Consider the following 26,666-nt stretch of genomic DNA (forward strand, 5'->3'; position numbering starts at 1 on the left):
CTTGTTAAATATGTATCAAAGTGATGCATTATGTGTTTATTAAAATAATTAGAACATAAAAATTGAATATAGGCTGAAGTCATCTTCTAATAAAAGACTTTTAAATATTTTGATATGAGATGGCCTCTTCTTTTGGCTATGTGTTCTCACTTTCAGCTATTCAATCTTTTTAAATCAATTTACTTGTAAAATAATTTTGGTGCCAAAATTAACTCTCTAGCACATGAATTAAACTTAAAAACAAAAAGGAGTTCACAGACAAGTAAAGAGATTGCTGAATAAAAAGTCTAAATGAAAACTAGTTTTAACTGTTAGAAAAGCATTATTTAAAATACCTTTCCTTCAACTTAGGTTTTAAAATACATTTTTGAAAATTTACCATGCCATGTATTTAGTACCGTTTTGAAATGTGGGCAAGATGGGCCCCTTCTCTGATTCTTTCCCTGTAGAATGCCCTGCTCTGACCTTTCTCTAGTTTAACTCTTGCTCAGGAATGTGCCTGCTGGCTGAAATCTGTGTCCCTTCTCCACCTCCCCTTTGAGACCCTACAGTTGTTTCCAGACAACAACATGATAAATACAGAAACTGGGTGTTAACTTTCAAAATTTCTAGAGCAATTTGAAAGAGTAATTTTATGTCTGGTGAATTTCATAATGAAAATTAATGAGATTGTATTTATTGTGTTTTATTTCTTTTTTTTCTAGAAACTTGTTATAAAAGTATCAGTTCAAGAGGGATCAGAAATAAAAATCAAATCTATTTTACTGTTTGTTTGCGAAGCACTGTTCTAGAGCACACAGGCATGTGGTACCTGAAATTCCCTGTTACCAGGACCAGCATAGGCCTTTTTTCCAGGTCCATATCCCACAAGTAGAATACACACCTCACCTGTGCATCCCTAGGTGCAATGAAAGGCTGTTTGCAGGGTGGGTGGACGGTTTGAACAAGCAGGCTGGGCTGACATGGGTTATGATGAATGGAGTTGAAGTTGAGAGGAAATGAAAGGCTGTTTGCAGGGCGAGTGGACAGTTTGAACATGAGGCTGGGTTGACATGGGTTATGATGAATGGAGTTGAAGTTGAGAGGACAGGGTGGCCAATTGGCCTCTGGGGCTGGCAGATGGACTTTCCAATGCCTCCACATTCCAGCAGAGAAATCATACAAGTCTTAAAATTCAGGTTCACTCAAATTTATGTCAGCTTCTTTGGTGAATATAAATCCAGGTAATTCTGCTATCACAGAGTCCTAGAGTTCGAAGGAACTTTTGATTCAACTCCAAGTCTGTAAAATCTCTTTTAGCCAGTCAGCCAGTCCTATTAAAACACCTCTAGGAGGTGGGCCCAAGCCAAGTTCTGTCATATTTATCCCTACTTGAGGAAAACAGAGTTACATTTTCAGAGAAGTATAATTTTGTTTCTGAGGGAGAACAGCAAGTTTGAGAAACATATTCTCTGATTATGAATGGCAGAATATAGAACAAAATTAGAAATCATAGATTTTTCAAAATTAGTATAACTTCTCAGAGTGAGGACATTGTACATGATGAAGTACTTATGCTTTGATAGACTACACAAACTAATGACAATATGACAACAGTCATGTGGAAATATAAAAAAAGTGTAACACTGTTTTCTTTAATTTTCCTAAGAGTAGCAGAAGAAAACTCAGCTATTTCCATTTGACTGTTCACTTGGGATGTAAGGGCATGTCCCATCAATACATTTTTTCTTTTTCTGGTTTTATGCTGTCTAGCTAATTTCGGCATCATCTTCTTCAAAAAATTAGTTGCTGTCTTATTTCATTTACTTAATTATCCAATCCCTCTAGCCTCATCTGCTACTTGATCTCAATTATTTATTATATAATTAAATTCATTTAAAAACATTTCCATTCCTGCCCTACAATACAGAAGGAAAGAAGGGTATCATCTGTACTTAATAATGAGAACATTTAGAAGTCTGACAAAACCAATAATAAAAAAATTAGTAGAATATTTGAGGTACTTGACATCAAATGAGAATGGATTAAACCCTATGAGAAGTAGGTATGAACAAAGTGAAAGGCTTGATATGCTTACACAGAAATGTCATTTGATTAAGAAAGAGCTGAATTGTTAATCAATTGCTCTATTTAAAATACATAGGGGTTTTCCTTTCACTGCCTAAAAATTGTATAGTAAGGACCAGTGCCCTCTTTTGAGTTTTACAAAAACATAATATACATAATTACAAAAAGGGCTAAATCTGAATTTGTCTGTGTGCCTGCTAGTCTCATAGTTTTATGATTGTTTAAATATAACTGATTAAAAAAAATCCTAGATTTCTCACACTCTAATGAAAGAGCAAATTTACATCCATTGAATGAACAGCCTAAAAGGTATTGGTTGTGGAATGAGGCCTTAATTTTTTTTTTTTTTTTTTTTTAAGTTCGAGATACAAGTGCAGAACTTGTAGGTTTGCTACGTAGGTATACACATGCCGTGGTGGTTTGATGCACCTATCAAATCGTCATCTAGGTTTTAAGTCCCACATGCATTAGCTATTTGTCCTAATGCTCTTCTCTCTTCCTCCACTCACCACCACCCCCAACTAGCTCTGGTGTGTGCTGTTCTCCTCCCTGTGTACATGTTGTTCAACTCCCACTTATGAGTGAGAACATGCAGTGTTTGGTTTTCTGTTTCTTTCTTAGTTTGTTGAAGATGATGGCTTCCAGCTTCATCTATGTACCCACAAAGGATATGATCTCATTCCTTTTTATGGCTACATAGTATTCCATGGTGTATATGTACCATATTTTCTTTATCCAGTCTATCGTTGATGGGCACTTGGGTTGGTTCTGTGTCTTCGCTATTGCAAATAGTGCTTCAATAAACATATGTGTGCATGTACCTTTATAGTAGAATGATTTATATTCTTTTGGGCATATACCCAGTAATGAGATTGCTGGGTCAAATGGTATTTCTGGTTCTAGACCCTTAAGAAATCACCACACTGTCTTCCACAATAGTTGAACTAATTTACATTCTCACCAGCAATGTAAAATCATTCCTATTTCTCCAAGCGTCCCAGTATCTATCGTTTCTTGACTTTTTAATAATCACCTTTCTGACTGGTGTGAGATAATATCTCACTGTGGTTTTGATTTGTATCTCTATAATGATCAATGATGTTGAATTTTTTTTCATGTTTGTTGGCTGCATAAATGTCTTCTTTTGAGAAGTATCTGTTCATGTCCTTGACTCACTTTTTGATGGGGTTATTTGTTGTTTTCTTATAAACTTTTTAAAGTTCCTTGTAGATTCTGAATATTAGACCTTTGTCGGATGGAAACATTGCAAAATTTTTTCCCATTCTGTAGGTTGCCTGTTCACTCTGATGATAGTTTATTTTGCTGTGCAGAAGCTCTTTAGTTAATTTAGATCCCATTTGTCAATTTTGGCTTTTGTTGCAATTGCTTTTGGTGTTTTTGACGTGAAATCTTTGCCCATGCTTATGTCCTGAATGGCATTGCCCTGGCTTTCTTCTAGAGTTTTTTATGGTTTTGGGTTTTACATTTAAGTCTTTAATCCATCTTGAGTTAATTTTTGTATAGGGAGTAAGGAAAGGGTCCAGTTTCAGTTTTCTGCATATGGCTAGCCAGTTTTCCCAGCACCATTCATTGAATAAGAAACCCTTTCTCCATTGCTTTTGTTAGGTTTGTTGAAGATCAGATGGTTGTAGATGTGTGATGTTATTTCTGAGGTCTCTGTTCTGTTCCATTGATCAATATGACTGTTTTCGTACCAGTACCATGCTGTTTTATTTACTGTAGCCTTGTAGTATAGTTTGAGGTCAGGTACCATGATGCCTCCAGTTTTGTTCTTTTTGCTTAGGATTGTCTTGGCTATATAGGCTCTTCTTTGGTTCCATATGACATTTAAAGTAGTTTTTTATAATTCTGTGAAGAATGTCAATGGTGGTTTGATGGAGATAGCATTGAATCTATAAATTACTTTGGGTAGTATGGCCATTTTCATGATATTGATTCTTCCTATCCATGAGCATGGAATCTTTTCTCACTTGTTTATTTCCTTTCTTATTTCCTTGTGCAGTGGTTTGTAGTTCTCCTTGAAGAGGTCCTTCACATCCCTTGTAAGTTGTATTCCTAAATATTTTATTCTCTTTGTAGCAATTGTAAACTGGAGTTCACTCATCATTTGGCTGTCTGCTTGTCTATTGTTGGAGTATAGGAATTTTTGTGACTTTTGCACATTGCTTCTATATCCTGAGAGTTTGCTGAAGTTGCTTACCAGCTTAAGGAGTTTTGGGGCTGAGACAATGGAGTTGTCTAAATATGGAATCATGTCGTCTGCAGAGACAATTTGACTTACTGTCTTTATTTCTTTCTCTTTATTTCTTTCTCTTCAACCATCCTATGTTGAATAGGAGTGGTGAGAGAGGGCATCCTTGTCTTGTGTCAGTTTTCAAAGGGAATGCTTCTAGCTTTTGCCCATTCAGTGTGATATTGACTGTGGGTTTGTCATAAACAGCTCTTATTATTTTGAGATATGTTCCATTAATACCTAGTTTATTGAGAGTTTTTAACATGAAGAGGTGTCAAATTGTATTGAAGGCCTTTTCTGCATCTATTAAGATAATCATGTGGATTTTGTCATTGGTTCTCTTTTGTGATGGATTACATTTATTAATTTGCATATGATTAACCAGGCTTGTATCCCAGGGATGAAGCCGACTTGATTGTGGGGGATAAGTTTCGATGAGCTGCTGGATTCAGTTTGTCACTATTTTATTGAGGATTTTTGCATTGATGTTCATCAGGGATATTGGCTTGAAGTTTTCTTTTTTTGTTGTGTCTTTGCCAGGTTTTGGTATCAGGATGATGCTGGCTTTATAAAATGGGTTAGGGAGGAGTCCCTCCATTGCAACTCCCTGGAATAATTTCAGAAGGAATGGTACCACCTCCTCTTTGTACCTGTGGTAGAATTTGGCTGTGAATCCATCTGGTCCTGGGCTTTTTTTGGTTGGTACTCTATTAATTATTGCCTCAATTTCAGAACTTGTTATTGGTCTTTTCAGGAATTTGACTTCTTACTGGTTTAGTCTTGGGAGGGTGTATGTGTCCAGGAATTTTTCCATTTCTTCTAGATTTTCTAGTTTATTTGCATAGAGGTGTTTATAGTATTCTCGGATGGTGGTTTGTATTTCTGTGGTAGTTTGTATTTCATTTTTTTATTGTGTCTATTTGATTCTTCCCTCTTTCCTTCTTTATTAGTCTATCTAGTGGTCTATTTTGTTACTTATAAAAAAATAGCTTCTGGATTCATTGATTTTTTTGAAGGATTTTTCATGTCTTTATCTCCTTCAGTTCTGCTCTGATCTTAAACTATTTCTTGTCTTCTGCTACCTTTTGAATTTGTTTGCTCTTGCTTCTCTATTTCTTTTAATTGTGATGTCAAGGTGTCAATTTGAGATCTTTGTAGCTTTCTTACGTGGGCATTTAGTGCTATAAATTTCCCGCTTAACACTGCTTTAGCTGTGTCCCAGAGATTCTGGTATGCTGTTTCTTTATTCTCATTGGTTTCACAGAACTTCTTGATTTCTTCCTTAATTTCATTATTTACCCAGGAGTCATTCAGGAGCAGGTTGTTCAGTTTACATGTAGTTGTGTGATTATGAGTGAATTTCTTAATCCCGAGTTCTAATTTGATTGCACTTTGGTCTGACAGACTGTTTGTTATGATTTCAGTTCTTTTGCATTTGCTGAGGAGTGTTTTACTTCTAATTATGTGGTCAATTTTAGAATAAACGCCATGTGGCACTGAGAAGAATATATATTCTGTTGATTTGGGGTGGAGAGTTCTGTAGATGTCTATTAGGTCCACTTGATCCATAGATCAATTCAAGTTTTGAATATCCTTGTTAATTTTCTCTCTCATTGATATGTCTAATATTGACAGTGGGGTGTTAAAGTCTTCTGCTATTATTGTGTGGGAGACTAAGTCTCTTTGTAGGTCTCTAAGAATTTGTTGTATGAATCTGGGTTCTCCTGTATCAGGTACATACATATTTAGGATAGTTAGCTCCTCATGTTGAATTGATCCCTTTACTATTATGTAATACCCTTCTTTGTCTTTTTTTTATCTTTGTTTGTTTAAACTCTGTTTTGTCAGAAACTAGGATTTCAACCCCTGCTTTTTTTTTGCTTTCCATTTGCTTGATAAACTTTCCTCCGTCCCTTTATTTTGAGCTTATTTGTGTCTTTGCACATGAGATGGGTCTCCTGAATACAGCACACTGATGGGTCTTGACTCTTTATCCAATTTGCCAGTCTTTGTCTTTTAACTGGGGCATTTAGTCCATTTACATTTAAGATTAGTATTGTTACGTGTGAATTTGATCCTGCCATCATGACGCTATCTGGTTATTTTGGACATTAACTGTTGCAATTTCTTCATAGTGTCATTTGGTCTTCATATTTTGGTGTGTTTTTGCAGTGGCTGGTAGTTGTCTTTCCTTTCCATACTGAGTGCTTCCTTCAGGAGCTCTTATAAGGCAGGTATGATGGTGACAAAATCCCTCAGCATTTTCTTCTTCTGAAAGGGTTTTATTTCTCCTTTGCTTATGAAGCTTAGTTTGGCTGGAAATAAAATTCTGGATTGAAAATTCTTTTCTTTAAGAATGTTGAATATTGGCCCCCATCCTCTTCTGGCTTGTAGGGTTTCTGCTGAGAGATCTGCTGTTAGTCTGATGGACTTCTCTTTATAGGTGACCTGATCTTTCTTTCTGGCTGCCTTAACATTTTTTCTTTTATTTCAACCTTGGAGAATCTAATGATTATGTGTCTTGGAGTTGATCTTCTTATGGAGTATCTTAGTGGTGTTCTCTGTATTTCCTGAATTTGAATATTGGGCTGCCTTGCTAGGTTGGGCAAGTTCTCCTGGATAATATCCTGAAGTGTGTTTTCCAACTTGGTTCCATTCTAACCATCTCTTTCCCACACTCCAATCAATCATAGGTTCAGTCTTTTGACATAGTTCCATATTTCTCAGAGGTTTTGTTCATTCCTTTTCATTCTTTTTTATTTAATCTTGTCTGCATGCCTTATTTCAGCAAGATGGTCTTCAAAATCTGATATCCTTTCTTCCACTTGGTCAATTTGGCAATTGATACCTTTGTATGATTCACAAAGTTCTCCTGCAGTGTTTTTCACCTCCATCGGGTCATTTATATTTCTCTCTATACTGGTTATTCTAGTTAGCAGCTCCTGTAACCTTTTATCAAGGTTCTTATCTTCTTTGCATTGGGTTAGAATGTGCTCCTTTAGCTCAGCAGTTTATTACTCCACACCTGAAGTCTACTTCTGTCAATTCCTCCATCTCATCCTCTGTCCAGTTCTGTGCCCTTGCTGGAGATGCACTGCAACCATTTGGAAGAGCAGAGAGACTCTGGCCTTTTGGATTTTCATCTTTTTGTTATTGTTGTTGTTAATTCTTTCTCATGTTCATGAGTTTGTCTAGTTTCTATCATTGAGGCTGCTGACCCTCAGAGGGGTTTTTGTGGGGACTTTTTTGTTGTTGTTGCTGCTGCTGTTGCTCCTTTCTGTTTGTTTGTTTTTCTTTCAATGGTCAGGTCCCTCTTCTGCAAGGCTGCTGCAGTTTCCTGGAGGTTCACTTCAGGCTCTATTCATCTGGTTCACTCCCGCACCTGGAGATGTCACTTGAGGAGGCTGGAGAACAGCAAAGATGGGTGTCTGTTCCTTCCTCTGGGATCTCTGATCTCAAGGGGCACCTACCTGATGCCAGTAGGAGCACTCCTGTATAAGATGTCTGAGAACTCCTGTTGGAGGGTCTTACCCGATTGGGTGGCATAGGGAGTAGGTCCTGTTTAATGAAGCACTTTGACTGTCCCTTGGTGGATGGGGTGTGCTTTGCTGAAAGGAAAACCACTCGTCTGGTCTGCCTGGGTTGCTCAGAACTATCAAGAGGAAAAACTAATTCTGCTGGTCCCTGGAGACTGTGGCCACGCCTCCCACTAGGGACTCAGGCCCAGGGAGATCAGAGTTCTGTTCCTGAGCCCCTGGCTGGAGTTCTTGGAGTTCCTGCAGGGAGGCCAAACCCAGTGGGGAGGGATGGGTCAGGTTCAGGTCTGAAGAGGCACTCTGGCCACAGTCTGCCACAGCCAGTATGTTGGGCTATGGGGGATACCTCTGGAGACCAAGCCATTCAGCCTCTCTGGCTCCAGCAGAAGAAAAGCGTGGCCTGGAGCTATAGAGATTGCTGCCACCCTTCTCCTTCCCTGGGAGCTTAGTGTGTTAGGCAGCCATCAGTCCCAGTGTTGGCTACCAACCCTCCCCCAAGAAGCTCAAATGACTTAGACAGCAGGCAGCCACAGCTGAGGTGCTGGCCACCCCTTCCCCTGAGAGCTCGGCAGGCTTAAGCAGATTCTAGATGAGTGGCTATTGAGAATCTGTGTGGCCCTCTGGTTGGGACCCTAGGCCCTGGTGGCGTGTGCTTGTGACTGGGATCATCCAATCTGTAGGTTGCACAGTTCCGTGGAAAAAACATGGTTTCTCAGGCTGGGTAGCACACTCACTCACCACCTCCCTTGACTATGGAATGGGGGCTCCCCTGCCCCATGTGGCTCTCAGGTGGGCTGCTGCACCACACTGCTGTTCTTTCCTCTCCTTGGATCATGCTAGCCACCTAGTCATTTCTGATGACAGAACCTGGATATCTCGATTGCTAGTGCAGGATTTGCTTACTGTTGTGGTTCTTTTCAATGGGAGCCTCCGATCGCTTCTGCTTCTAGTTGGCCAAATTGGCCCTATCCGAAAGCCTTAATTTTTAATCCCTACTGAAGATGCAGTTATCATTGGAAACTTTAAATTGGATGGTATAGGAACAACCATTTGGATACTTGGTATTCTTTTGAAAAATAATACCTAATAGTCATTCTATGTTAATGATACAATGATTTTCTGTCCAAAAAGGATATCAATTGGTACACCAGAATTCATGATTGTCTTCAGAATTTTTCTAGCATTGAAATAGGGTGAAAAATATGGTTTAAACACACATTTTTTTTGACATTAGGGATTGTACAGATCACTGCTCAATCCCAATAAATGTACTCTTTTTATATTTAACCAGTTCTAATGGTTGAGTATTTAAGATAATTTTGACATCTTTCTTCTGCATTTTACTGGGTTACTATATATATATAATCTTTCTACCCATAATTGTGCAATACTAATTAGCTCAAATAGCTTTTTTTTTTTTTTTTTTTTTTTTTAAAGAAAGCAGTAATAGGAGGACATAGCATCTATGCTCTTGGATATCAGTTGGACAAGATGATTTCTAATATTTTATCCAATGCTGAGATATGAAGTTTTTTTGTGGCAGATATATGATAAAAGCTTCTTAAAAAGTATTTTTTAGTCAATTGACTAGCCAGCCTGCCTTTTCTTGTCCATGTTTTTGAGAATCTGAATCTAAAATCCAGTTTTCTGTCTTAAGGAGAAAACGGAAAAGATGTCCCATCAAATACATGTTTTACAATTTTATTTCTAAAATTCATATGATGGGATCCATCAAACAGGTAGAGAGAAACATCTGCAATGTGTGGGGATTAATCACCAAATTTACTATGTATCATTAATATCCAAGAAACTTCAATGTTTATGAGTGCCAGGTAAAGAAACAAACATATTTACTTGGAAAACAATGAATAAATTGATAGAGAAAGTGATCCACATTTTGTCTTATATCAGGTGTCACTTAATTAGCTATAGGCCCAGGCAGGCAAAGCAAAGGATCTTAGAAGCTCAAGTGGAAAATGATAGAGGGATGAGGGCCACAAAGAGGCCCTGTCTATAGGAGGCAGAAGACAGTCCAAGCCAGTTTTTGCCACATGACTATGAAGACCTAGTGTCACCAGTTTTACAAGAAGCCATAAATTCAAATTTTTACATGTAATTTTCAGTTCCTTAAAACTCTGTATTTGACAAACAATAACAGGAAAAAAGCATAGCTAATCATCAGAGCAGCTCTGTTGCTGCCAATTTATATATATACAATTTTACAGTATATTGCATGTAAAATATATGCAATTTTATATTATAATGAAATCTAAGCTATCAGGTATAAAACCACAATAAGATTTAGTAGGAAATGTTGATTATTTCTGGAAAATGTCAGTTCACTGTGGTAATATGCCTAACAGGCTCTAATTATTGCTCAGGTGCAACATAAATGCTGATCATTTTCAAGAGAGGAAGTGTTAAGAATGAAGTTACAAAAATGTGAGCAACATAACTGATATAGTTTGGATTTGTGTCCCCACCCAAATCTCTTGTCAAATTGGAGGAGGGACCTAGTGGGAGGTGAATGGATTGTAGGGGTGGATTTCTCCCATGCTATTCTCATGATAGTGAGTTCCCTCAAGATCTGATGGTTTTAAAGTATGTGAGACTTCCCCCTTTGCTCTCTCTTTCTCTCTCCTGTCACCATGTGAAGAAGGTCCTGGCTTCCCCTTTGCTTTCCTCCATTATTGTAAATTTCCCAAGGCCTCCTAGTCATGCTTCCTGTTAAGCCTGTGGAACTGAAAGTAAATTAAACCTCTTTTCTTCATAAATAACCCAGTCTCAGGTAGTTCTTTAAAGCAATGTGAAAACGAACTAATCATTGAACGTATAAAGCATGTAAAATGCTGGCCCATTTGTCCATCACACCTTAGGAAACACAAAACAGAACTGTAGTAGGCCAGAGATAGACAACCAAATCATGTTGATCAATGACATCCATGTTGCAGACAGGGGAAAGAGGTTGAAGTTGAGGTCAAGAGTGCATGAAGACAGGTGAGTAAGTTTGTTTTTTTCATTTTGTTTTCTAGAAAAATAAGACTAAAGAGCGTATAACATACTATGTGTGACTATGAGGTTAACCCTTGGTTTATTACAGGATTCTGGTTTATTACAGGATTCTGGAATAATAGTTCTAGGAGGCCTTCCTGTAAAATTAAAAAGAAAATAAAAAGAAGAGGGAGAAGAGAATGAAAAGGAAAAGAAAAAAAAGGAAAAAAAATTAGCTTACCTTTAGTCAATTTACACACAATAAAGGCATTACCAGTAGTAATTGTCTATGCTGATACTAATTTTTTTAACACTTATATCAGTTGTTCTCCAACTTTGATGTGCATAAGGATCATGCAGTGAGTCTGTTAAAATATAGATTGATAAATTCACATCCTGGAGATGTTGATTCACTAAGTTCGGCTTGAGGGCCTAAAAATCTACATTTTCAAATGTGCACCAGGCATTTGTGATGCATTTGTGACGCAAAAAGACCCTATTTTGAGAAGCATCAGGTTAGATGAGCAGGCCCTCACCAGACGTCAAATCTGCTGACACCTTAATCTTGTATTTCCTAGCCACTAGAACTGTAGGAAATACATTTCTATTGTTTATAAGTCACCCAGTTTACTGCATGTTGTTAGAGAAGCCCAACTGAACTGAGGCAAAGTGCCTTAAATCTCATTGAAGAAGCACTAACAGATTCTACGAAAGTTAATAATAATAACTAAGTTACTGTGCATCTTCTGCCGGTAGTAGTGGGAGCAATCAATGTAAAACAATAATTTGAAAGTAAAATTTTATTAGTACCCAATAGGCTAAGGCAAAAATGAAACATTGGGAACTTACACTTGGAGCACTGTCCTAGGATCTCCAACTTCGCCCCCATCACCAATTGTCAAGGTATCATAGCCAATCTCCAGATCAAATTCTTCAAAATTTATCTGGATAACCTAGCAGTAAACAGAAACAAACACCTTAAATATACTGTGTTATGCAATAAAAACAACAAAAAAAGCAATGACAGAAATGCATTCTTTGTCTCTCCACACACACACACACACACACACACACACACACACACAAGCAGTTCAATTATGTATAAATAAATATATATATAATTTCATAGTATCACAGCAAATCATGTTAGAATATTCTTGAAGTTCAATCATTATATCATTACATGAGTTTTACTTGCCTTATTGTATTTTCTGCATTAAATTTTCAATGAAATTGCATGGTTTCTGTTTATAGAATACGCTTACTTGAAGAATGATTAAAGCAAATCTACTTTAAGAAGGCTTTATAAAAAGTATATGTAGGTGGAGAGTGGTTTCCACACATTTGCATATATATTTTATAAAGTTAACATGCAGAAACAGAGTGTGCTATTTCCATTAAGTAGTAAAGCTTAAAATTTGTTAGAGCTAAACTTGAATCTAGATTGCCAGAATGGTATCAAGTTTATTTTTATGTATCCTTTGGTAACAGAATTCCTCAAATATATTAAAATGAGTAGCAAAACTGGGAGCACAATACTTTGAGAGACACACAATACCGTGGTATGTAATTCAGCATTATTTCTTACTAAAATATACTCATGTATCCATATATTGTTTATATACCTATGCAAAAATTCAAATTTAATTAAATTGCAATTTAAAAAATAGCTATAATATTGAAAAAATATAATTAAGAATCAGTACAGAAATAAATTACATAAAATTACATAGTGTCCTACATAGAGTCGTGCTTTGAGCAAAAAATAAGTTATAATAAAATATTATTCACCACCTGATAAAATGAATGCCTGAAGTTACCATATTATGAGAGAATAAATGAAGAAGATATTTCTTTAGTAATATTTATAACTATTTGCTACTTTGTTATTATAAAAATAATTAAAAATAAAGGAATTTATATCTTGGCTTTTTTTGTTATAATAACAATTTTTTTTTTTTTAGACGGAGTCTCGCTCTGTCACTCAGGCTAGACAGCACTGGTGCGATCTTGACTCACTGCCAGCTCCACCTCCTGGGTTCATGCCATTCTCCTGCCTCAGCCTCCTGAGTAGCTGGGACTAGAGGCGCCCGCCACCACGCCTGGCTAATTTTTTTGTATTTTTAGTAGAGATGGGGTTTCACCATGTTAGGTAGGATGGTCTCAATCTCCTGACCTCATGTTCCGCCCACCTCAGCCTCCCAAAGTGCTGGGATTACAGGCGTGAGCCACTGGACCCGGCCAACAATTTCTGACTACACATATTTCTTGTTTTATAAAATATTTTAATGTTTGCATTGACTAAAGCAATTGTTTTGGCCAAGTTTAAATATAGCATGTGTATAAAGACTTTGAACTATACATTTTACATGATCATAATTTTAAAAATATGTGTATTTGTTCCACTTATAGTAAAATATAAATACTTCCCATTAATAATTACCTGTCAATACAGCCTTAGATTGTTTCCCATTTTCTTTTTTTTTTTGGCTACTATAAGCAACATGGTCATGAGCAATATTAAACATCTTTTGGTACACATTTTCAAGTATGTCTCTAGGCAGTATACTTACTAGGTAATAACCGCAAAAATTCATTTTATAACCTAGTACCATATGGTTTTCCAAAATTGTTTTACCAATTCAAATGTTCACATTTGTGTACATTGAATGCATTTATTCCTACCACTCTAGTAGGTGTAAAAGTGTTGTTTTTTTTTTTTGCATTTTCCTTAATACTAATTGAGTTGCATATCTTTTTATATGTTTATGTATCATTTATATTTTCTTTTCTGTGACACAACTATTTGTGTTTTGGCATCTTTTTTCCTCAGACTGCTTGTCTACTTGTTATTGTTTGCAAGAATTCTTTATATTGGTGATTCTGAAAACATTCCATTATAGCACACTTTGAAAACAATAATATTTGTAATACACAAAGGTGAACAGGTGAAGCTGCTTATAATGGAATTTTATTTTTATTTTTTTGCCCAGGACTTTCTGTTCCATAGAGGGAGTTAAATCAATATCTTAGTTCTACCTGTGGCTCACTCATAGTACACCATTGGATCTGGCTCACTAGTTGAGATCAGCTTTATATATTATGGATACTAATCCCTTACATTATATGTGTTGCAATAGCTTCAAGTTCACAGCTTCCTTGTTAGATTATTTGATAAGAAAAAGTTATTAATTTTACCAGAGTAGGACTTACTTATCTGCTCATAAAATAGTAGATAAACAAATCCTACTCTGGTAAAAATTATTAATATTAATGACACAGGCTCATAAAGATGTATCTTCATATCTTTTATCTTTCGTGAATTGACTTTTACAGAAACTGCAAAGTAGGAATGTGTGGGAGGCAGAATTCTAAGATGTCTTCCAATATTCTAATCCCTTGGTGTAGATAACCTATATAATACCCTCCTCTTCAGTGTGGGCAAGACCTATGAAGATGACGGATTATCAATCCTATGATTATATTGTATGGAAAAGGTGAAGGAATACTAAAGATGTGTAATTAAGATGTCTAATCAGTTGACTTTAAGTTCATTAAAAGGGAGATTATCCTGAGTGGCCCTGACTAATTCAGGGGATTCCCTTTAAAAGAAGGTCTAGTAGTGAGAGATCAAAAAACAAGCAAACAAAAAATCAGAAGAGATGCTCTCCTGTTGGCCTTGAAGATACAAACTGCCATGCTGTGGAAAGGCACGTTTAGCATTGAGCAAAGGGTGGCCTTTAGGAGCTGAGGGCCTAAGTCCTGCAACGACAATAATTGAATTCTGCCAACAAGTGAGCTTGGAAGAAGCCCTACAGTTTCAAACGAGATCGCATCCCAGACCAATGCTTTGATTTCACCCTGGTACAACCTTGAAAAGAAGACCCAGATATCCACGCCCAGATTCCTTTCCTGTGGAAACTGTGAGATAACAAATTTATGTTGTTTCATGTTGCTAATTTTGGGTAATTTTTTCCACAGCAATATAAATTAGCACAGCATTCCTTTCATTTTTCCCTCCAATATGAACATCCAGTTGTCTCTGTATTTTTTATTTATTAAATAGCCCTTCTTTCTCCAATGATCAGCAAACTCTAACATATATTACTATTCTGTATATAAATACGTTGGATTTTGGATTCTGGATCTTGTTCTCTTGGTAAGTTGGTATGTACCCGAACTACCACAAATTGGCTTATTATTATTATTGCTGTAAGATAAGACTGTATCTTATAAGTGAGATACTCCACACACTTAATACTTTTGTTCTTTGGGAGTATTTTGACTACTCTTGGACCATTTGTCTTTCACATATCAACTTGTAAAATTCTTCAAAAATTTATTTTGGGCTTTCTAATGGAATTACAGTGAATCTGTAATTGATTTGGTGAGAACTGACATCTTAAGGTATTGAATCTCCCTACACACAAGCCTGACTTATCTCTTCATTTATTTGGATCTCTAAATATCTTCTAATAATTTTTTTAATATATTACATCTTGAAAATGCTTTTTGTTATTGAAAGTGGTATTTATCTTTATATTTGGAACTTTTTTGGTATGTAGAAAAGATTTATTTTTTGTATATTGATGTAACTAGGCACTGGACAAAGCTTCCATATTATTTTAAAACATTTGTAAATTATTTTTAGTTTCTTACATAGCAAGCATGTCTTCTGTAAATAATATTTTAGGTTCTTCCTTTCCAAATTATGTAATTTTAAAATCTTAACTTTCTTAGATATCTGGTAAAATGTTTAGTAGAACACATGACAATTAGTCTAATTAAATTGTACCTCATTTAAGAGGGAATGCTTCCAATATATATGTTTGTATGCCTGTGTGTGTATGTGTGTGTGTGTCTGTATGTTTGTTTGCATGGTATTCATTCATAGTTTTATACATTTCTTTTGTTTTCCTGTGAACTAATAATGACATGAACGCTACCATGATTCTTATATTTCAGTGAGTGTAACTCTCAAAGTACCTCATCTGTCATCCTGCCAGAAGGATAAATCCCATGATCTTCATCACCCCAAACTATTTCACAGTAGATCTATGAGTGCACTGTAATTAAAATTAGAGAATGTTTCCTTTCATATGACTTAAAAGTCTAATAGGCTAGTGGATAAAAATTAGGTAAATGACTGCCTAATTGATTGCTAGTTCTGTGCCAAACTCTTGATATCCATTATTGTATAATCATGTCCTAAAGACGTTGGACACCCATTTAATGGTAGATTTTATTTTGCCTAAATTGTAACTGAGACTCATGCATGCGTGTATGCAACAATGAGAGCTCTATCTCACTTTAAATTAAGTGATGAATTAATTGCTAACTAATCCATATACTTTTGGATAAGCACTTAACCACTGAGCTTTCATTGAATTTTTAGACACTTAATTCTTGAACAGTTTCAATGACACACAATTACTGAGAAGCTAGAATATTCTGATTGAACTTTTATAATACATTCGTTTTAGTTTGATTCGTTTATGCTTATTTTTAGCATTATTATTGAAATAGTTCACAGAAGTAAAACTTGTGCATTAAAAAAATAAAAATTAACTTTGCCTTATTTGAAGCCATTAACATAAGTAAGGCATTACAGTAAAACTCCAACATAGTATATTGAGATATGGTTAAAAGAAAAATATCTTTAATAGAATGTATAAATAAAACTTAGGAAAACGAAAACAAAATGAGAACAAAACTTGTTCATTTTATAATGTAATAAGTAACATCAGGAGTCTGATGTAAAATTTTCCTTCTTTATTGATACTTTAATAATATGAAAGTGACCAAATAGACATTTCCACTCGTTTATTTTTGTATAATATAGAAAAGTTAATTAAAAAATCAACAAATAGTCATCAATATAATAGGAATACTTTCTCTACATGTTTATTTGGTAGTAGGGCTGAAACATTTAGTAAGAAAATAGGAAAAATATTATGCATTTAGTGTAAAAAGAATGCCATACATTTTGCCTGTTTTACTTCTTCCTAATCATTTGTGGAGTAAATAAACAAAAACATAAATTGCATTTATCACATAGAACTAATGAAAGAAAAACTGGAATAATAAAATATACCATTAAAGTATTTAAATAATGTATAATTGTCTTGATTTTTTTAAACCAAGTAAGTCTCTCTCTTGATTTCCATTGTGAAATGGTGATTCCAACTGGATTGTTTAGTGTTGCTTATTGAGGTTTGAATTAAAACATTTAATCTACTAATGAAGTCAATTAAAAATAACGTAATGCTTTTTAACACTGACTTTCCAGAAGTAAAAAATCCATAGATAGCATTAAATATTAAATACTTGGTAGATCCATATCTCATAAGGCTCAATACAAAGGTTTTTACAGGATATTTTGTTAAAACTGGTACGGAAGCCATGTCTCATAATCATTCTGTGAATCTTGAACAGATAATTTAATACCATAACTTCTACATTGTCATTTTCTGAAGCCGTGAGGAATTCCCACTTAATACCCATTAACATGAGTTTTTTTAATGGAACATATTTATATTATGTAAAATACTGGTCTCAGAATTATAAATGCATTCTTTTATTTTGACCCTAAAAGTCTATGTTGTGTACATCTATACATTATTCTGGCTGCCCAGCACCTGAATATCCTCCTTTTGTCTGGGAAATTAGGAATCTTCGTAGGAAGTACAGCATGCCTCCCAGTATGGTCAGATCCTAGATTCCCCATTATTCACTGGATCCAGTGTACAGGTATGAGAACTAAGATTCCCTTATCAATCAGATACATATCTTATGTGTATAAATAAGGAAACAAAGATTGGATTCTGGCAAAGAGCGTCAAAAGCAGCAGAAACATACAGTTTCAGGGGCAACAGTGGTTGTAATACGTAGTGGCACTGAAATTCTAGAGCACAGCAGTCTTGTTCAACAGGTAAAAATAAATCCTCCCTGGAATCAGAGCCAGAAGCTATGGGACACTATGACAAGGTAAATGGATTCTATTACATTCCAAGCTTATTTAGGAACTCATTCCATTTCTACAGAAGTCAGTATTCACTAGTCTTATCCAGAAGGTCATGATATCGTTCTGTGACCCAGGAATCACTGTGTAGCTTTAATTCTCTCTTCTTCTGAATGGGAGTTTTTATGGAGTTACCCTGTTTGTTTTCTATACTTTTATATTGGATTTGGGATAACCTATCTTTTAGCCACAGGTCTTTAGACAATGAGGAACTACCTGTAAATATAATGGAGAAGCTAGTGTATCACTCAGGGATTCTGGACATATCTTTGTATGTAGTAAATGGCTGAAATTTTAGGTTTTCTCTATTAATGTAGATAGAAAGTATGTTTTACGTAGGTATTTTTTCCAAAGTGAATGCAGGAGAAGAAAAATGGGTCTGGAGAGGTATTTGATAACCAAAGGGGAAAATGTGGCAGATGCTATTGATTGCTTACCCAACAGTCACCTTCCGTATTTACCCTTGACTTTTTCTTCTCAGCAGGACATATATTTTGTTCCCATGTATCCTTTTCTGTACATCCTAATGCTCAGGGACTGCTCATCCAATTATGAGTTTCCTGAGATGGGTCCTAATCACTCTATGTCCCATTCCATTTGCCAGTGATTAGATTACACGTATTTGACCTAATTCCGGCCACTGGAAGATGATTAGCAATTTGCTGAGAGGCTTTTGCAAAATGATTTCTTGGTTTTCAAAGAAGTACAAAAAATCACTCTGCTTTGAGGTAATTCTATCTGAATGTATTCAGCTATTACAGCCATCTCACAATACATAGTTTGAAGACAAAGCAAAACTACATATTGAGATGTCCAGAACCTAGGAATGGTGTTTTTCTGTGTGTGTGGGGCTTGCATGCTTCTGGACAGTATGCTTTTTAAATAATGCATTTTCTTATTATTTAAGTCATTCGACTTGAGGTTTCCCATATGTAAACTGAAGACATTCCAATGAATAAATGGTTTTAATAAATTCTCAGTTTAAAGGAATGCTTTGCCCAAGTAATTTTCCCATGTTTATTTGGCTACTGGTGATGAAACTAAACTTCAAGTTTGCTTGACGATAATAATTATATGCTTAAACATCATGCTATTCTCTGTTAACAAAGTTCCGAAATTTAGAAAATATTTTCTATGTATCCCAAATACCTCATATCATGTTGTTATAATAATATAATTTATAAATACGTTCTTTGATATTGGGCATATGCCTCACGTATTAAATAGTGATGACAGGGAGAGACATTTTCTGAAACCTAACAACTAATAAATATTACATAAATTCCTTAGGAAAAATATAGAAAGCATCTATTTATATAAGTTCTTTTGTATTCCATGGTAAAGTCTGTATTTTTTAATTCAAGATAATTCTTAAAGCTGAAGAAAATTCTCAATATTAGACATTTTTATTTACATAATTAGTACAACATTCAAATTAGCCTTTGATGATGTTTAACCAAACAAATTAATGATGCTTTAACTAATGCCAATACCAATACCAAGCTATACTCATTAGTGAGACAGGATAATATAGATAGGTCCACAGGAAAAGCCTAGGATTATAGCCCCATTTCTCTAAAAAATGTTATATTGTTTTGAGCAATTCTCTAACTTATATAAAATAGTGTTTATAATTCCTATTTTTTAAGGTTGAAATATGTATTACAATAAGCAAGGATTATAAAATAACACAGGATGCTTGATATATAGTAGGACCTCATAAATGGCAGTTATTATTAGCTATGTCAATTATCTTAAAATAGGTATTCACATCCGTTCACAAAGGATCTTGAGGATGAAGTTCTTTTTTCAGCAATCCCATTTGATTCCAAGATAAGAGTTTTTCCCCCAAACTCTATGCTGCTAAAAATTTACCTTTTCTGGGAGCAGCTTTTCTCCATTATGATTATTTCAGAATGGCAATAAGTCACTCTAATATTAGCAACTATTTTTGCTCCCCGGTATGGAAATCAGCGTGCATTATATATGTATAATTACAAAATACAAAAACTTTAATTAATCTCAAGGTATGCAAATACCATGTTACACAATCAACTTGACATCTAATTAAAGCAATTCTTTCTTCATATACTTTCTATACCTTGGCAATCATAGTCCAATGAGGGAAACATGACATAAGCAAGATGAATACAATACTGTGTTGATCGCTTTGGGATATGGACACACTGGGTTATATTAGCAGAGATGACAGCCACTCAATCCAGTTGGAGAGTATAGAGGAAAGAATTCCCTGAGGTGGAAAACCCGACACTGCCAAGGAAGGTGGAGTTGGAAACTGGGAAAGAACATTCTAGGGTAGAATGTGAAATATGGCAAAGTGAAAAAAATATTATTTTTGTTTCTGAAACATAAACTGTGAGGCAAAAAGTGATGGGAAGGAACATTAGCGATGAAGGCAGAAAACAGACCATATTAGGGACTGTGAACTTTATCTTCTATATGAAAAGCAGCAAATTAAGATTTTGAACAATGTTGAAAGGCTATATTTAATTTTTTATGTGCTCATTTGGCAGCAGGGACAATCTGGATTTGAAGGATAACATGGCAGGGTTAGAGAGATTGAAGACCTAAACTTGGGCTGTGGAAGTAGGGATGGAGAAGAGTGGATTCAGACAAGGTTTCTTTGCTCCAAATTAAAATAATTATAATAGTTTTTTTTTCCTTTTTTTCCATACGTATGAAGGCATTATTCAAAGGCCCACACAAAAATCTATGCCTTGGCAGGAGTGTCTTATCAAATGTTATTGCTTATAAATGTCTAATTCAGAGAGAGCAAAATATGGAGTACCTTTATTAAAAAATCATATAATTCAGAATAATTCTAAAACTTGGCTGCTTTTGTGACATGTATTATAAGTGACATACATTTCACATCTATATGGAAAATTCATGTTAATGATGTTTAAATAATAATCATCCTAAATTAGCTACTTAAAAAATAAATATACAAAGGTAAACTTACATGAAATTTGTGAAATAGGTAAATATTGTATGATACAAAATGCTTAAAGTATGACACATGAAAATTCCTTATTTATTCATTTGAAAGTGATATCATTTTAGAGAAAATAATAAATATCTCATATTCTAGAAGAATTATGCACTGCAACATTTAATATTTTACTTACATATTTTATTACAGAATATATATCCCAAGACTCTAGGCTAGACCATTCAACAGTGCGAAGTGCCACCTCAGGGAATTCTCTAGGCTCATCCACTTTGCTGCCAGCATCAGGTTAACAGTTTCAATTCTTGCAAGGGCTCATATTTTAGAGACGGGGTGGAGGAGAGTCTGGGGACACTGAGAGCTACTGATGGAGTGATAAAAGCTTTTAGTTTTGTTTTATTTTTCTATGCCTTTAATATCTGTACACTGGTCTTCTCCTTTAGGGGATTGCTGGCATGTAACAATGACAGATTAAAGCACTACAAATGTTTCACTGAAGGGAAGAAGCTACATAAAATGAAAAATTCATCAAATATTAAATCCATAACACAACAGTACAAAACCATTGGTTCCTTTCCATTATTTATTCGTGCTTAGCTACTGGAGGATATAATTTAAATTCCATAATACATATAAACGATCAACTTGAATTTACAGATTTTGAAGAAAATCCTTGCAGATAATATTCTTGGTTTTAGGAGACTATTCATTACAAATTTGTGTAAGTTAGGTCATATATATCCAAAATATTTTGAAAAATAGATATGTATGAGGCTAATTCAAATAAATTTGTTAAGAAGGGCTCTTTTTCTGTTTTTTGTCCCTTATTAATAATGGGGTCATCATGGTCTAGGGTACCTCTCTTTTCATTTATTTATCTATATCTATTTTTATATAAAAAATCTTTGACTCCAGACTTTGAGAAAATGAAAGGTTTGTTCAAAATGATTAGACACACAACTGTAGTAGTGATATACAGATATTTATATACTTTCATATATAATGAGCCGTGCAATGAGTTTTAATTCCAGCCTCAATTTATCCTTGTTATTTCTCTTATGACACCAAAAGAAAGGATGTAAGATACCAGCTTCTCAATGCATGGTCTTTGTTGCTAACTTTATTTTTGTTTATGTAATTTATTTAAACAAGGTTATTGAGTAGTGAATATCAGTTTATATCTATGGAACCCGGTTTACTTCTATGTCTTCCTGAACAAGCAATTTAGGCAGCAGTCCAGGAAGTTAGGGTACAAGAGAAATTACCTGCCACAGCTATGCAGGAGGAAAGACTTGTAGCCCATGAATGAATGCTCTCTGGAGCCAGTAGTTAGGAAAAGACTGGGTAAGGGTTATTATTTCTGTCTTTGTGAAGAAGGTCACTGGTATTTTGATAGGGATTTTGTAGATTGCTACGGGTAATGTGGACATTTTAACAATATTAATTCTTCCATTTCACAAACTCAGGGTATCTTTCCATTTATTTGTGTCCTCTCCAATTTCTTTCATCAGTGCTTTATAGTTTTCATTGTATTATTGTGGTTACCAGAAGCTGGAGAGAATAAGGAGGAAGGAGAAACTGGGAAAGTTACTTTGTCAATGGGTACCAAGTTGAAGTTTGAGTGACTATAGTAATAACAATGTAGTGTATATTCCAAGATAGCTATAAAAGAAGATTTTGAATGTTATTATACAAAGGAGCAATACATGTTTAAGGTGATAAATACAATAATTATTCTGATTTGATCATTATGTAAGGTATAGGGACAGCAAAATATCTGTATTTCACTGCAACCTTGTATAATTCTGAACCCCAGAACCAATTTTTATGTGTCAATTATAAGTAAAACTTTAATTAATAAAAACAGAGTGAGGAAAGGTAGCTATACTACTGTTTCCTATTTTGTGAACTGTGCTTCAAATAGAAGGCTCCTATTTTAAGTTTTGTAGGTTAAGTTAAAACACAAATCAGATAATATAACTCTTCTATCTAAAAGCTATTGATTTATTTAATTGTATACACATTTTTAAAAATATGACTCTTTACCAGCACTGTTATAGTGATAAAGATACAGACAAACTTTTCTTCCTTCACTGGGGGAAGAATATAATAAATTAAAAAATATATAATAATCTTATAGAATATGAAGTCTTCAAACACTCATACGTGTTATGAAGTGTTTTAAAGAAAAATAAATCAAGGTAAGATGATAGAGAGTGGTGGAGCTGTTCAGTGATAGAGGAGGTGAGGGTGAGGAACTTGAGAGAAATCTGAATGAAAAGAGGAACTATTTAGATATCACATTTATCAGTGGTTTCTCATTCCATATTTGAATAAATCTCAAAGAGCCCTCTATGATCTGATCTTTCTTTAGTTCTACAGTCTCCACGTTGCCCATTTTCCTCTTTACCCACTATACCAAGGGCCCTTGTCATCTTTTTAGTTTCTAGAAGACATCAGGGCCATAAAAATCCTTTATGAGGACTACTTATTCTGTCTCAGACACTATTCTCTCTGCATTTCCAGTTCCTTGTCATTCCATAATATTGGCTTAAAAATCATCTGCTCAGAAAAGTATTTTTGACATTTCTAAGGGGCTTCCTCTTTATTCCATTAAGGGTGATTTCTTTGCGTTATGATTATTTATTTCTGTGTTTATACTTTTATTGTCTACTTAAAGTGCTAACTAGAAGCTTTCTGATGTTAGCACACTGTCTTTTTAAAAAATCGATTGCAATCCCAGGTTCTACACTGTAAAAATGTAGGATTTCCCAGGTAACATCTAGCTAAGATTTACAATATTGGTATCCATCTGGCCACTGTAAGGCACATGAGGTGCTTTATGCTTGTCCTTGGATGTTAGAGATCATCACAGACTGAGAACGTATAGGGTGGACACAGAAGAGGTCCTAACAGGAAAAAAAAAAGGTGGAACTACTACATCCTATCTCTGCAGATGTTGCTCCCTTCAAACCTTACCCCTAGTATAACTGATGTGGGTAACTTTGCTATTACATCAGAAGGGGTTAAAATTCAAAGCAGATATGTAATACTGAGCAAAGGAATTACACAAATTTTTACACTTTGATATGTACATTATGTGATTCTTGCTGTGTGAGGGCAATTAAATCATCTAAATGACTCCCCTTCACATTGGATAGAGATTCCAGGAGACCAAAAAGCTGTAATATTAAGAAGGGCAAGTGCTGTGGGTAACACAGGTATATCACATGCCTCCTCTCTCTTCACAACCCAGCTTCAGCTATTCTTGAGGTGTTAGGTAGCTGGGGTAGGAGACAATGTTCCAGAAGGTTGAGCATGGCTCCACTAACTCTAAGGTTGTCATTAAGATAACCTTCCATTCTGCTGCAAAATATCTCAGTGATGGAAAGCAAAAGCTCACAGCTCTTGCCAGTTTCTTCTTCAAGCTCTCTTGGCAGCAGCCTATTCTGACTTAGAAGCATCTGCTGATGGTTTCTGGTGACTAACATCAGCAGGGAGTCTCCACAAGAATATTTCAAGATCTGAAATGTATGAGAGTGTGTGTTATCTGCACAGCAGGAAACTAAACTCAAACATTAGTGGAGGCATTATATCCATCTAGCTCTGGGAGTTTATTAGTGTTGTCGGTGGCGGTAGTAGTTGCAGTAGTGGTTATAATAGTAATATTATTAACATTAATATTTTGAACATATATATTCCAGGCCCTGTTCTAAGTGTATATCTCATATTATCCTTTCAAGAGTCATAGGAAATTAAATTATTGAGACCACAGAAGCCCAGATAAGTTTTTGGTGGTGATCTGTGATTCATTACACAATTATGCAGTGTCTATATTTATATACAACTAGGTACTTTTTATATTTGTGTATTAGTATATGAGGAATTTTAGCATCAAGAATATAAAATATAGAAAGGACATACAATGAATATTTACTATTTATTCCTAATTATTCAATGAGTGGTACCACATCTTCAAGAGAATATAAAATACTGAAAGTCAATGACTATTATTGTAAGTATTAAACTCTCATGATGTTACAAAAACTATGTTGATTCAAGATGTTAAAATGAATCTGCCTCTAACTTTAGTAAAATTGCAATCCATAATTTTATACATGCAATTATGGAATTAACTAAAATGTATGTGATGAAAAAAGAAGTTGCTAAAATATTAGTTTAAGAATAAAATAAACATAAATGCTTTCTAGAAGAAACATCAATTCTATCCAAAAAGGGAGATTTTATGTTTGGTTTCTTTATACTTCTCTGTGCTTTTGTTTACAAAAACATTGATTAGAAGAATGATGATCACACTAGATACTATCATTTGAATGTCTCCCCTCAAAAATTCAGATATTATTAATGTGATAGTATTAAAGATGGTAGCTTCAAGAGGTGATGTGCCTCGATCTCCCGCACTCCAGCCGGGGCGACAGAGCGAGACTCCGTCTCAAAAAAAAAAAAAAAAAAAAAAAAAAAAGAGGTGATGTGCCATGAGGGCTCCTCCCTCGTAAATGGGATTTAGATGCTCATAAAAGAGGCAGCATTAAGCTCCCTTGTCTTTCTCACTTTCCATGTGAGGACACAGTGTCTTCTGCTGTCCAATTTCCTTGTTACTCCTCATTGCCACCTGGGATAGGCAGAATACCTAATTAAAGATGTCCACTCCCTAATCCAAAAAAAGGCTGTGAATATATTACCAGACATGTTAAAAGGGACTTGAAGTTGTGATTCAATTTAAGAATCTTGAGATGAAAACTTTATTCTGGATTTCTAGAGGGGGCCAAATCTATTCATGCAAGTCTGAAAATTAGAGGAAGAAGTCAGAAGAATGTGCAAATGTGACATCAGAAGGACTAGACACATCTTCGCTGGATTTGAAGATGGAGGAAGAAGACTGGGAATGGACCTCAGCTAAGAGCCAAGAAAAAATGAAGATCTTGAGGAACTACAAGGAACTGAATTCTGCCAACAAGATCAATTAACAGGAAACATTCTTTCCCAGATTTTCCAAAAAGGAATATAGTGTGCTGACAACATAGTTTTATTGCAGTGAGCCCCATGCTGAACTGCTGACCAACAGAATTATAAAATAATGAATGTTCTTATTTATATTAATATTATTATTTGTTTTAAGCTACTAAGTTTACAGTAATTTGTTACAGCAGCAATAGAACTGTCACTTTTAAAACAGCATCCAGACTTCATCCTTCTTATTTCATTTAATAAAGCCACTGGCTCACCCTGCAAATTTACATAAGCCACATAAGTTTTCCAAACTTGTTTCTGCACCTATACAATATATACAATAATATTAACTATTCATACAATTAATAGGAGGATTAAGTGAGAAGATACATAAAAATAGCTTAGCATAGTGCCTGTCACATACACTCAATTCATCTACAATTTAATATAATTAATTCAAAAAAATCAGTAACAGTAATAAAATTATGAGTTTTTTCCTAATATCTTTTATCTTGCTAGCTAGTACTTAAATGGGAATATTCTTTGTTCACTCATCAATTTTGGACTAAATATGTGTAACAGAGGTTGTCATATCTTTCCCAAACATCCATGTACTCCTTCTCCTACCATAGTAGAATTCCTAGCTGGTAGCAAGTTGTCCTTAGTAAAAATTATATTTTCCATTCTCTCTTGCAGCTAAGTATGAGAATGTTGTTAGATTATTGCAAAAATAAGATATAAATAGAAATGTTTTGAAGCAACTTCAAGGAATATTTCTTAAGAGATAGCTTACATTTATCCTTTGTTTTCCTTATTTATCACTTCCCCCAACCTACTTCCTAGTTGGGTTAGACA

At 34.9% G+C, this 26,666-nt stretch overlaps 1 protein-coding gene across 2 annotated transcripts in view; it reads right to left on the bottom strand.

The window, feature by feature from the left end:
- CSMD3 (CUB and Sushi multiple domains 3) overlaps positions 1 to 26,666 on the bottom strand; it is a 1,208,741-nt gene that overhangs the window by 598,264 nt on the left and 583,811 nt on the right. For both annotated transcript variants that reach the window (XM_032760296.2, XM_032760295.2), the window contains one exon: positions 11,698 to 11,801. In XM_032760296.2, coding sequence (XP_032616187.1) covers positions 11,698 to 11,801 — 104 coding nt within the window. The remainder of the gene's footprint in view (positions 1 to 11,697; positions 11,802 to 26,666) is intronic.

The sequence above is a fragment of the Hylobates moloch genome, unplaced genomic scaffold (assembly GCF_009828535.3).
Source record: "Hylobates moloch isolate HMO894 unplaced genomic scaffold, HMol_V3 SCAFFOLD_9, whole genome shotgun sequence".
In the NCBI taxonomy this organism is placed as follows: Eukaryota; Metazoa; Chordata; class Mammalia; order Primates; family Hylobatidae; genus Hylobates; species Hylobates moloch.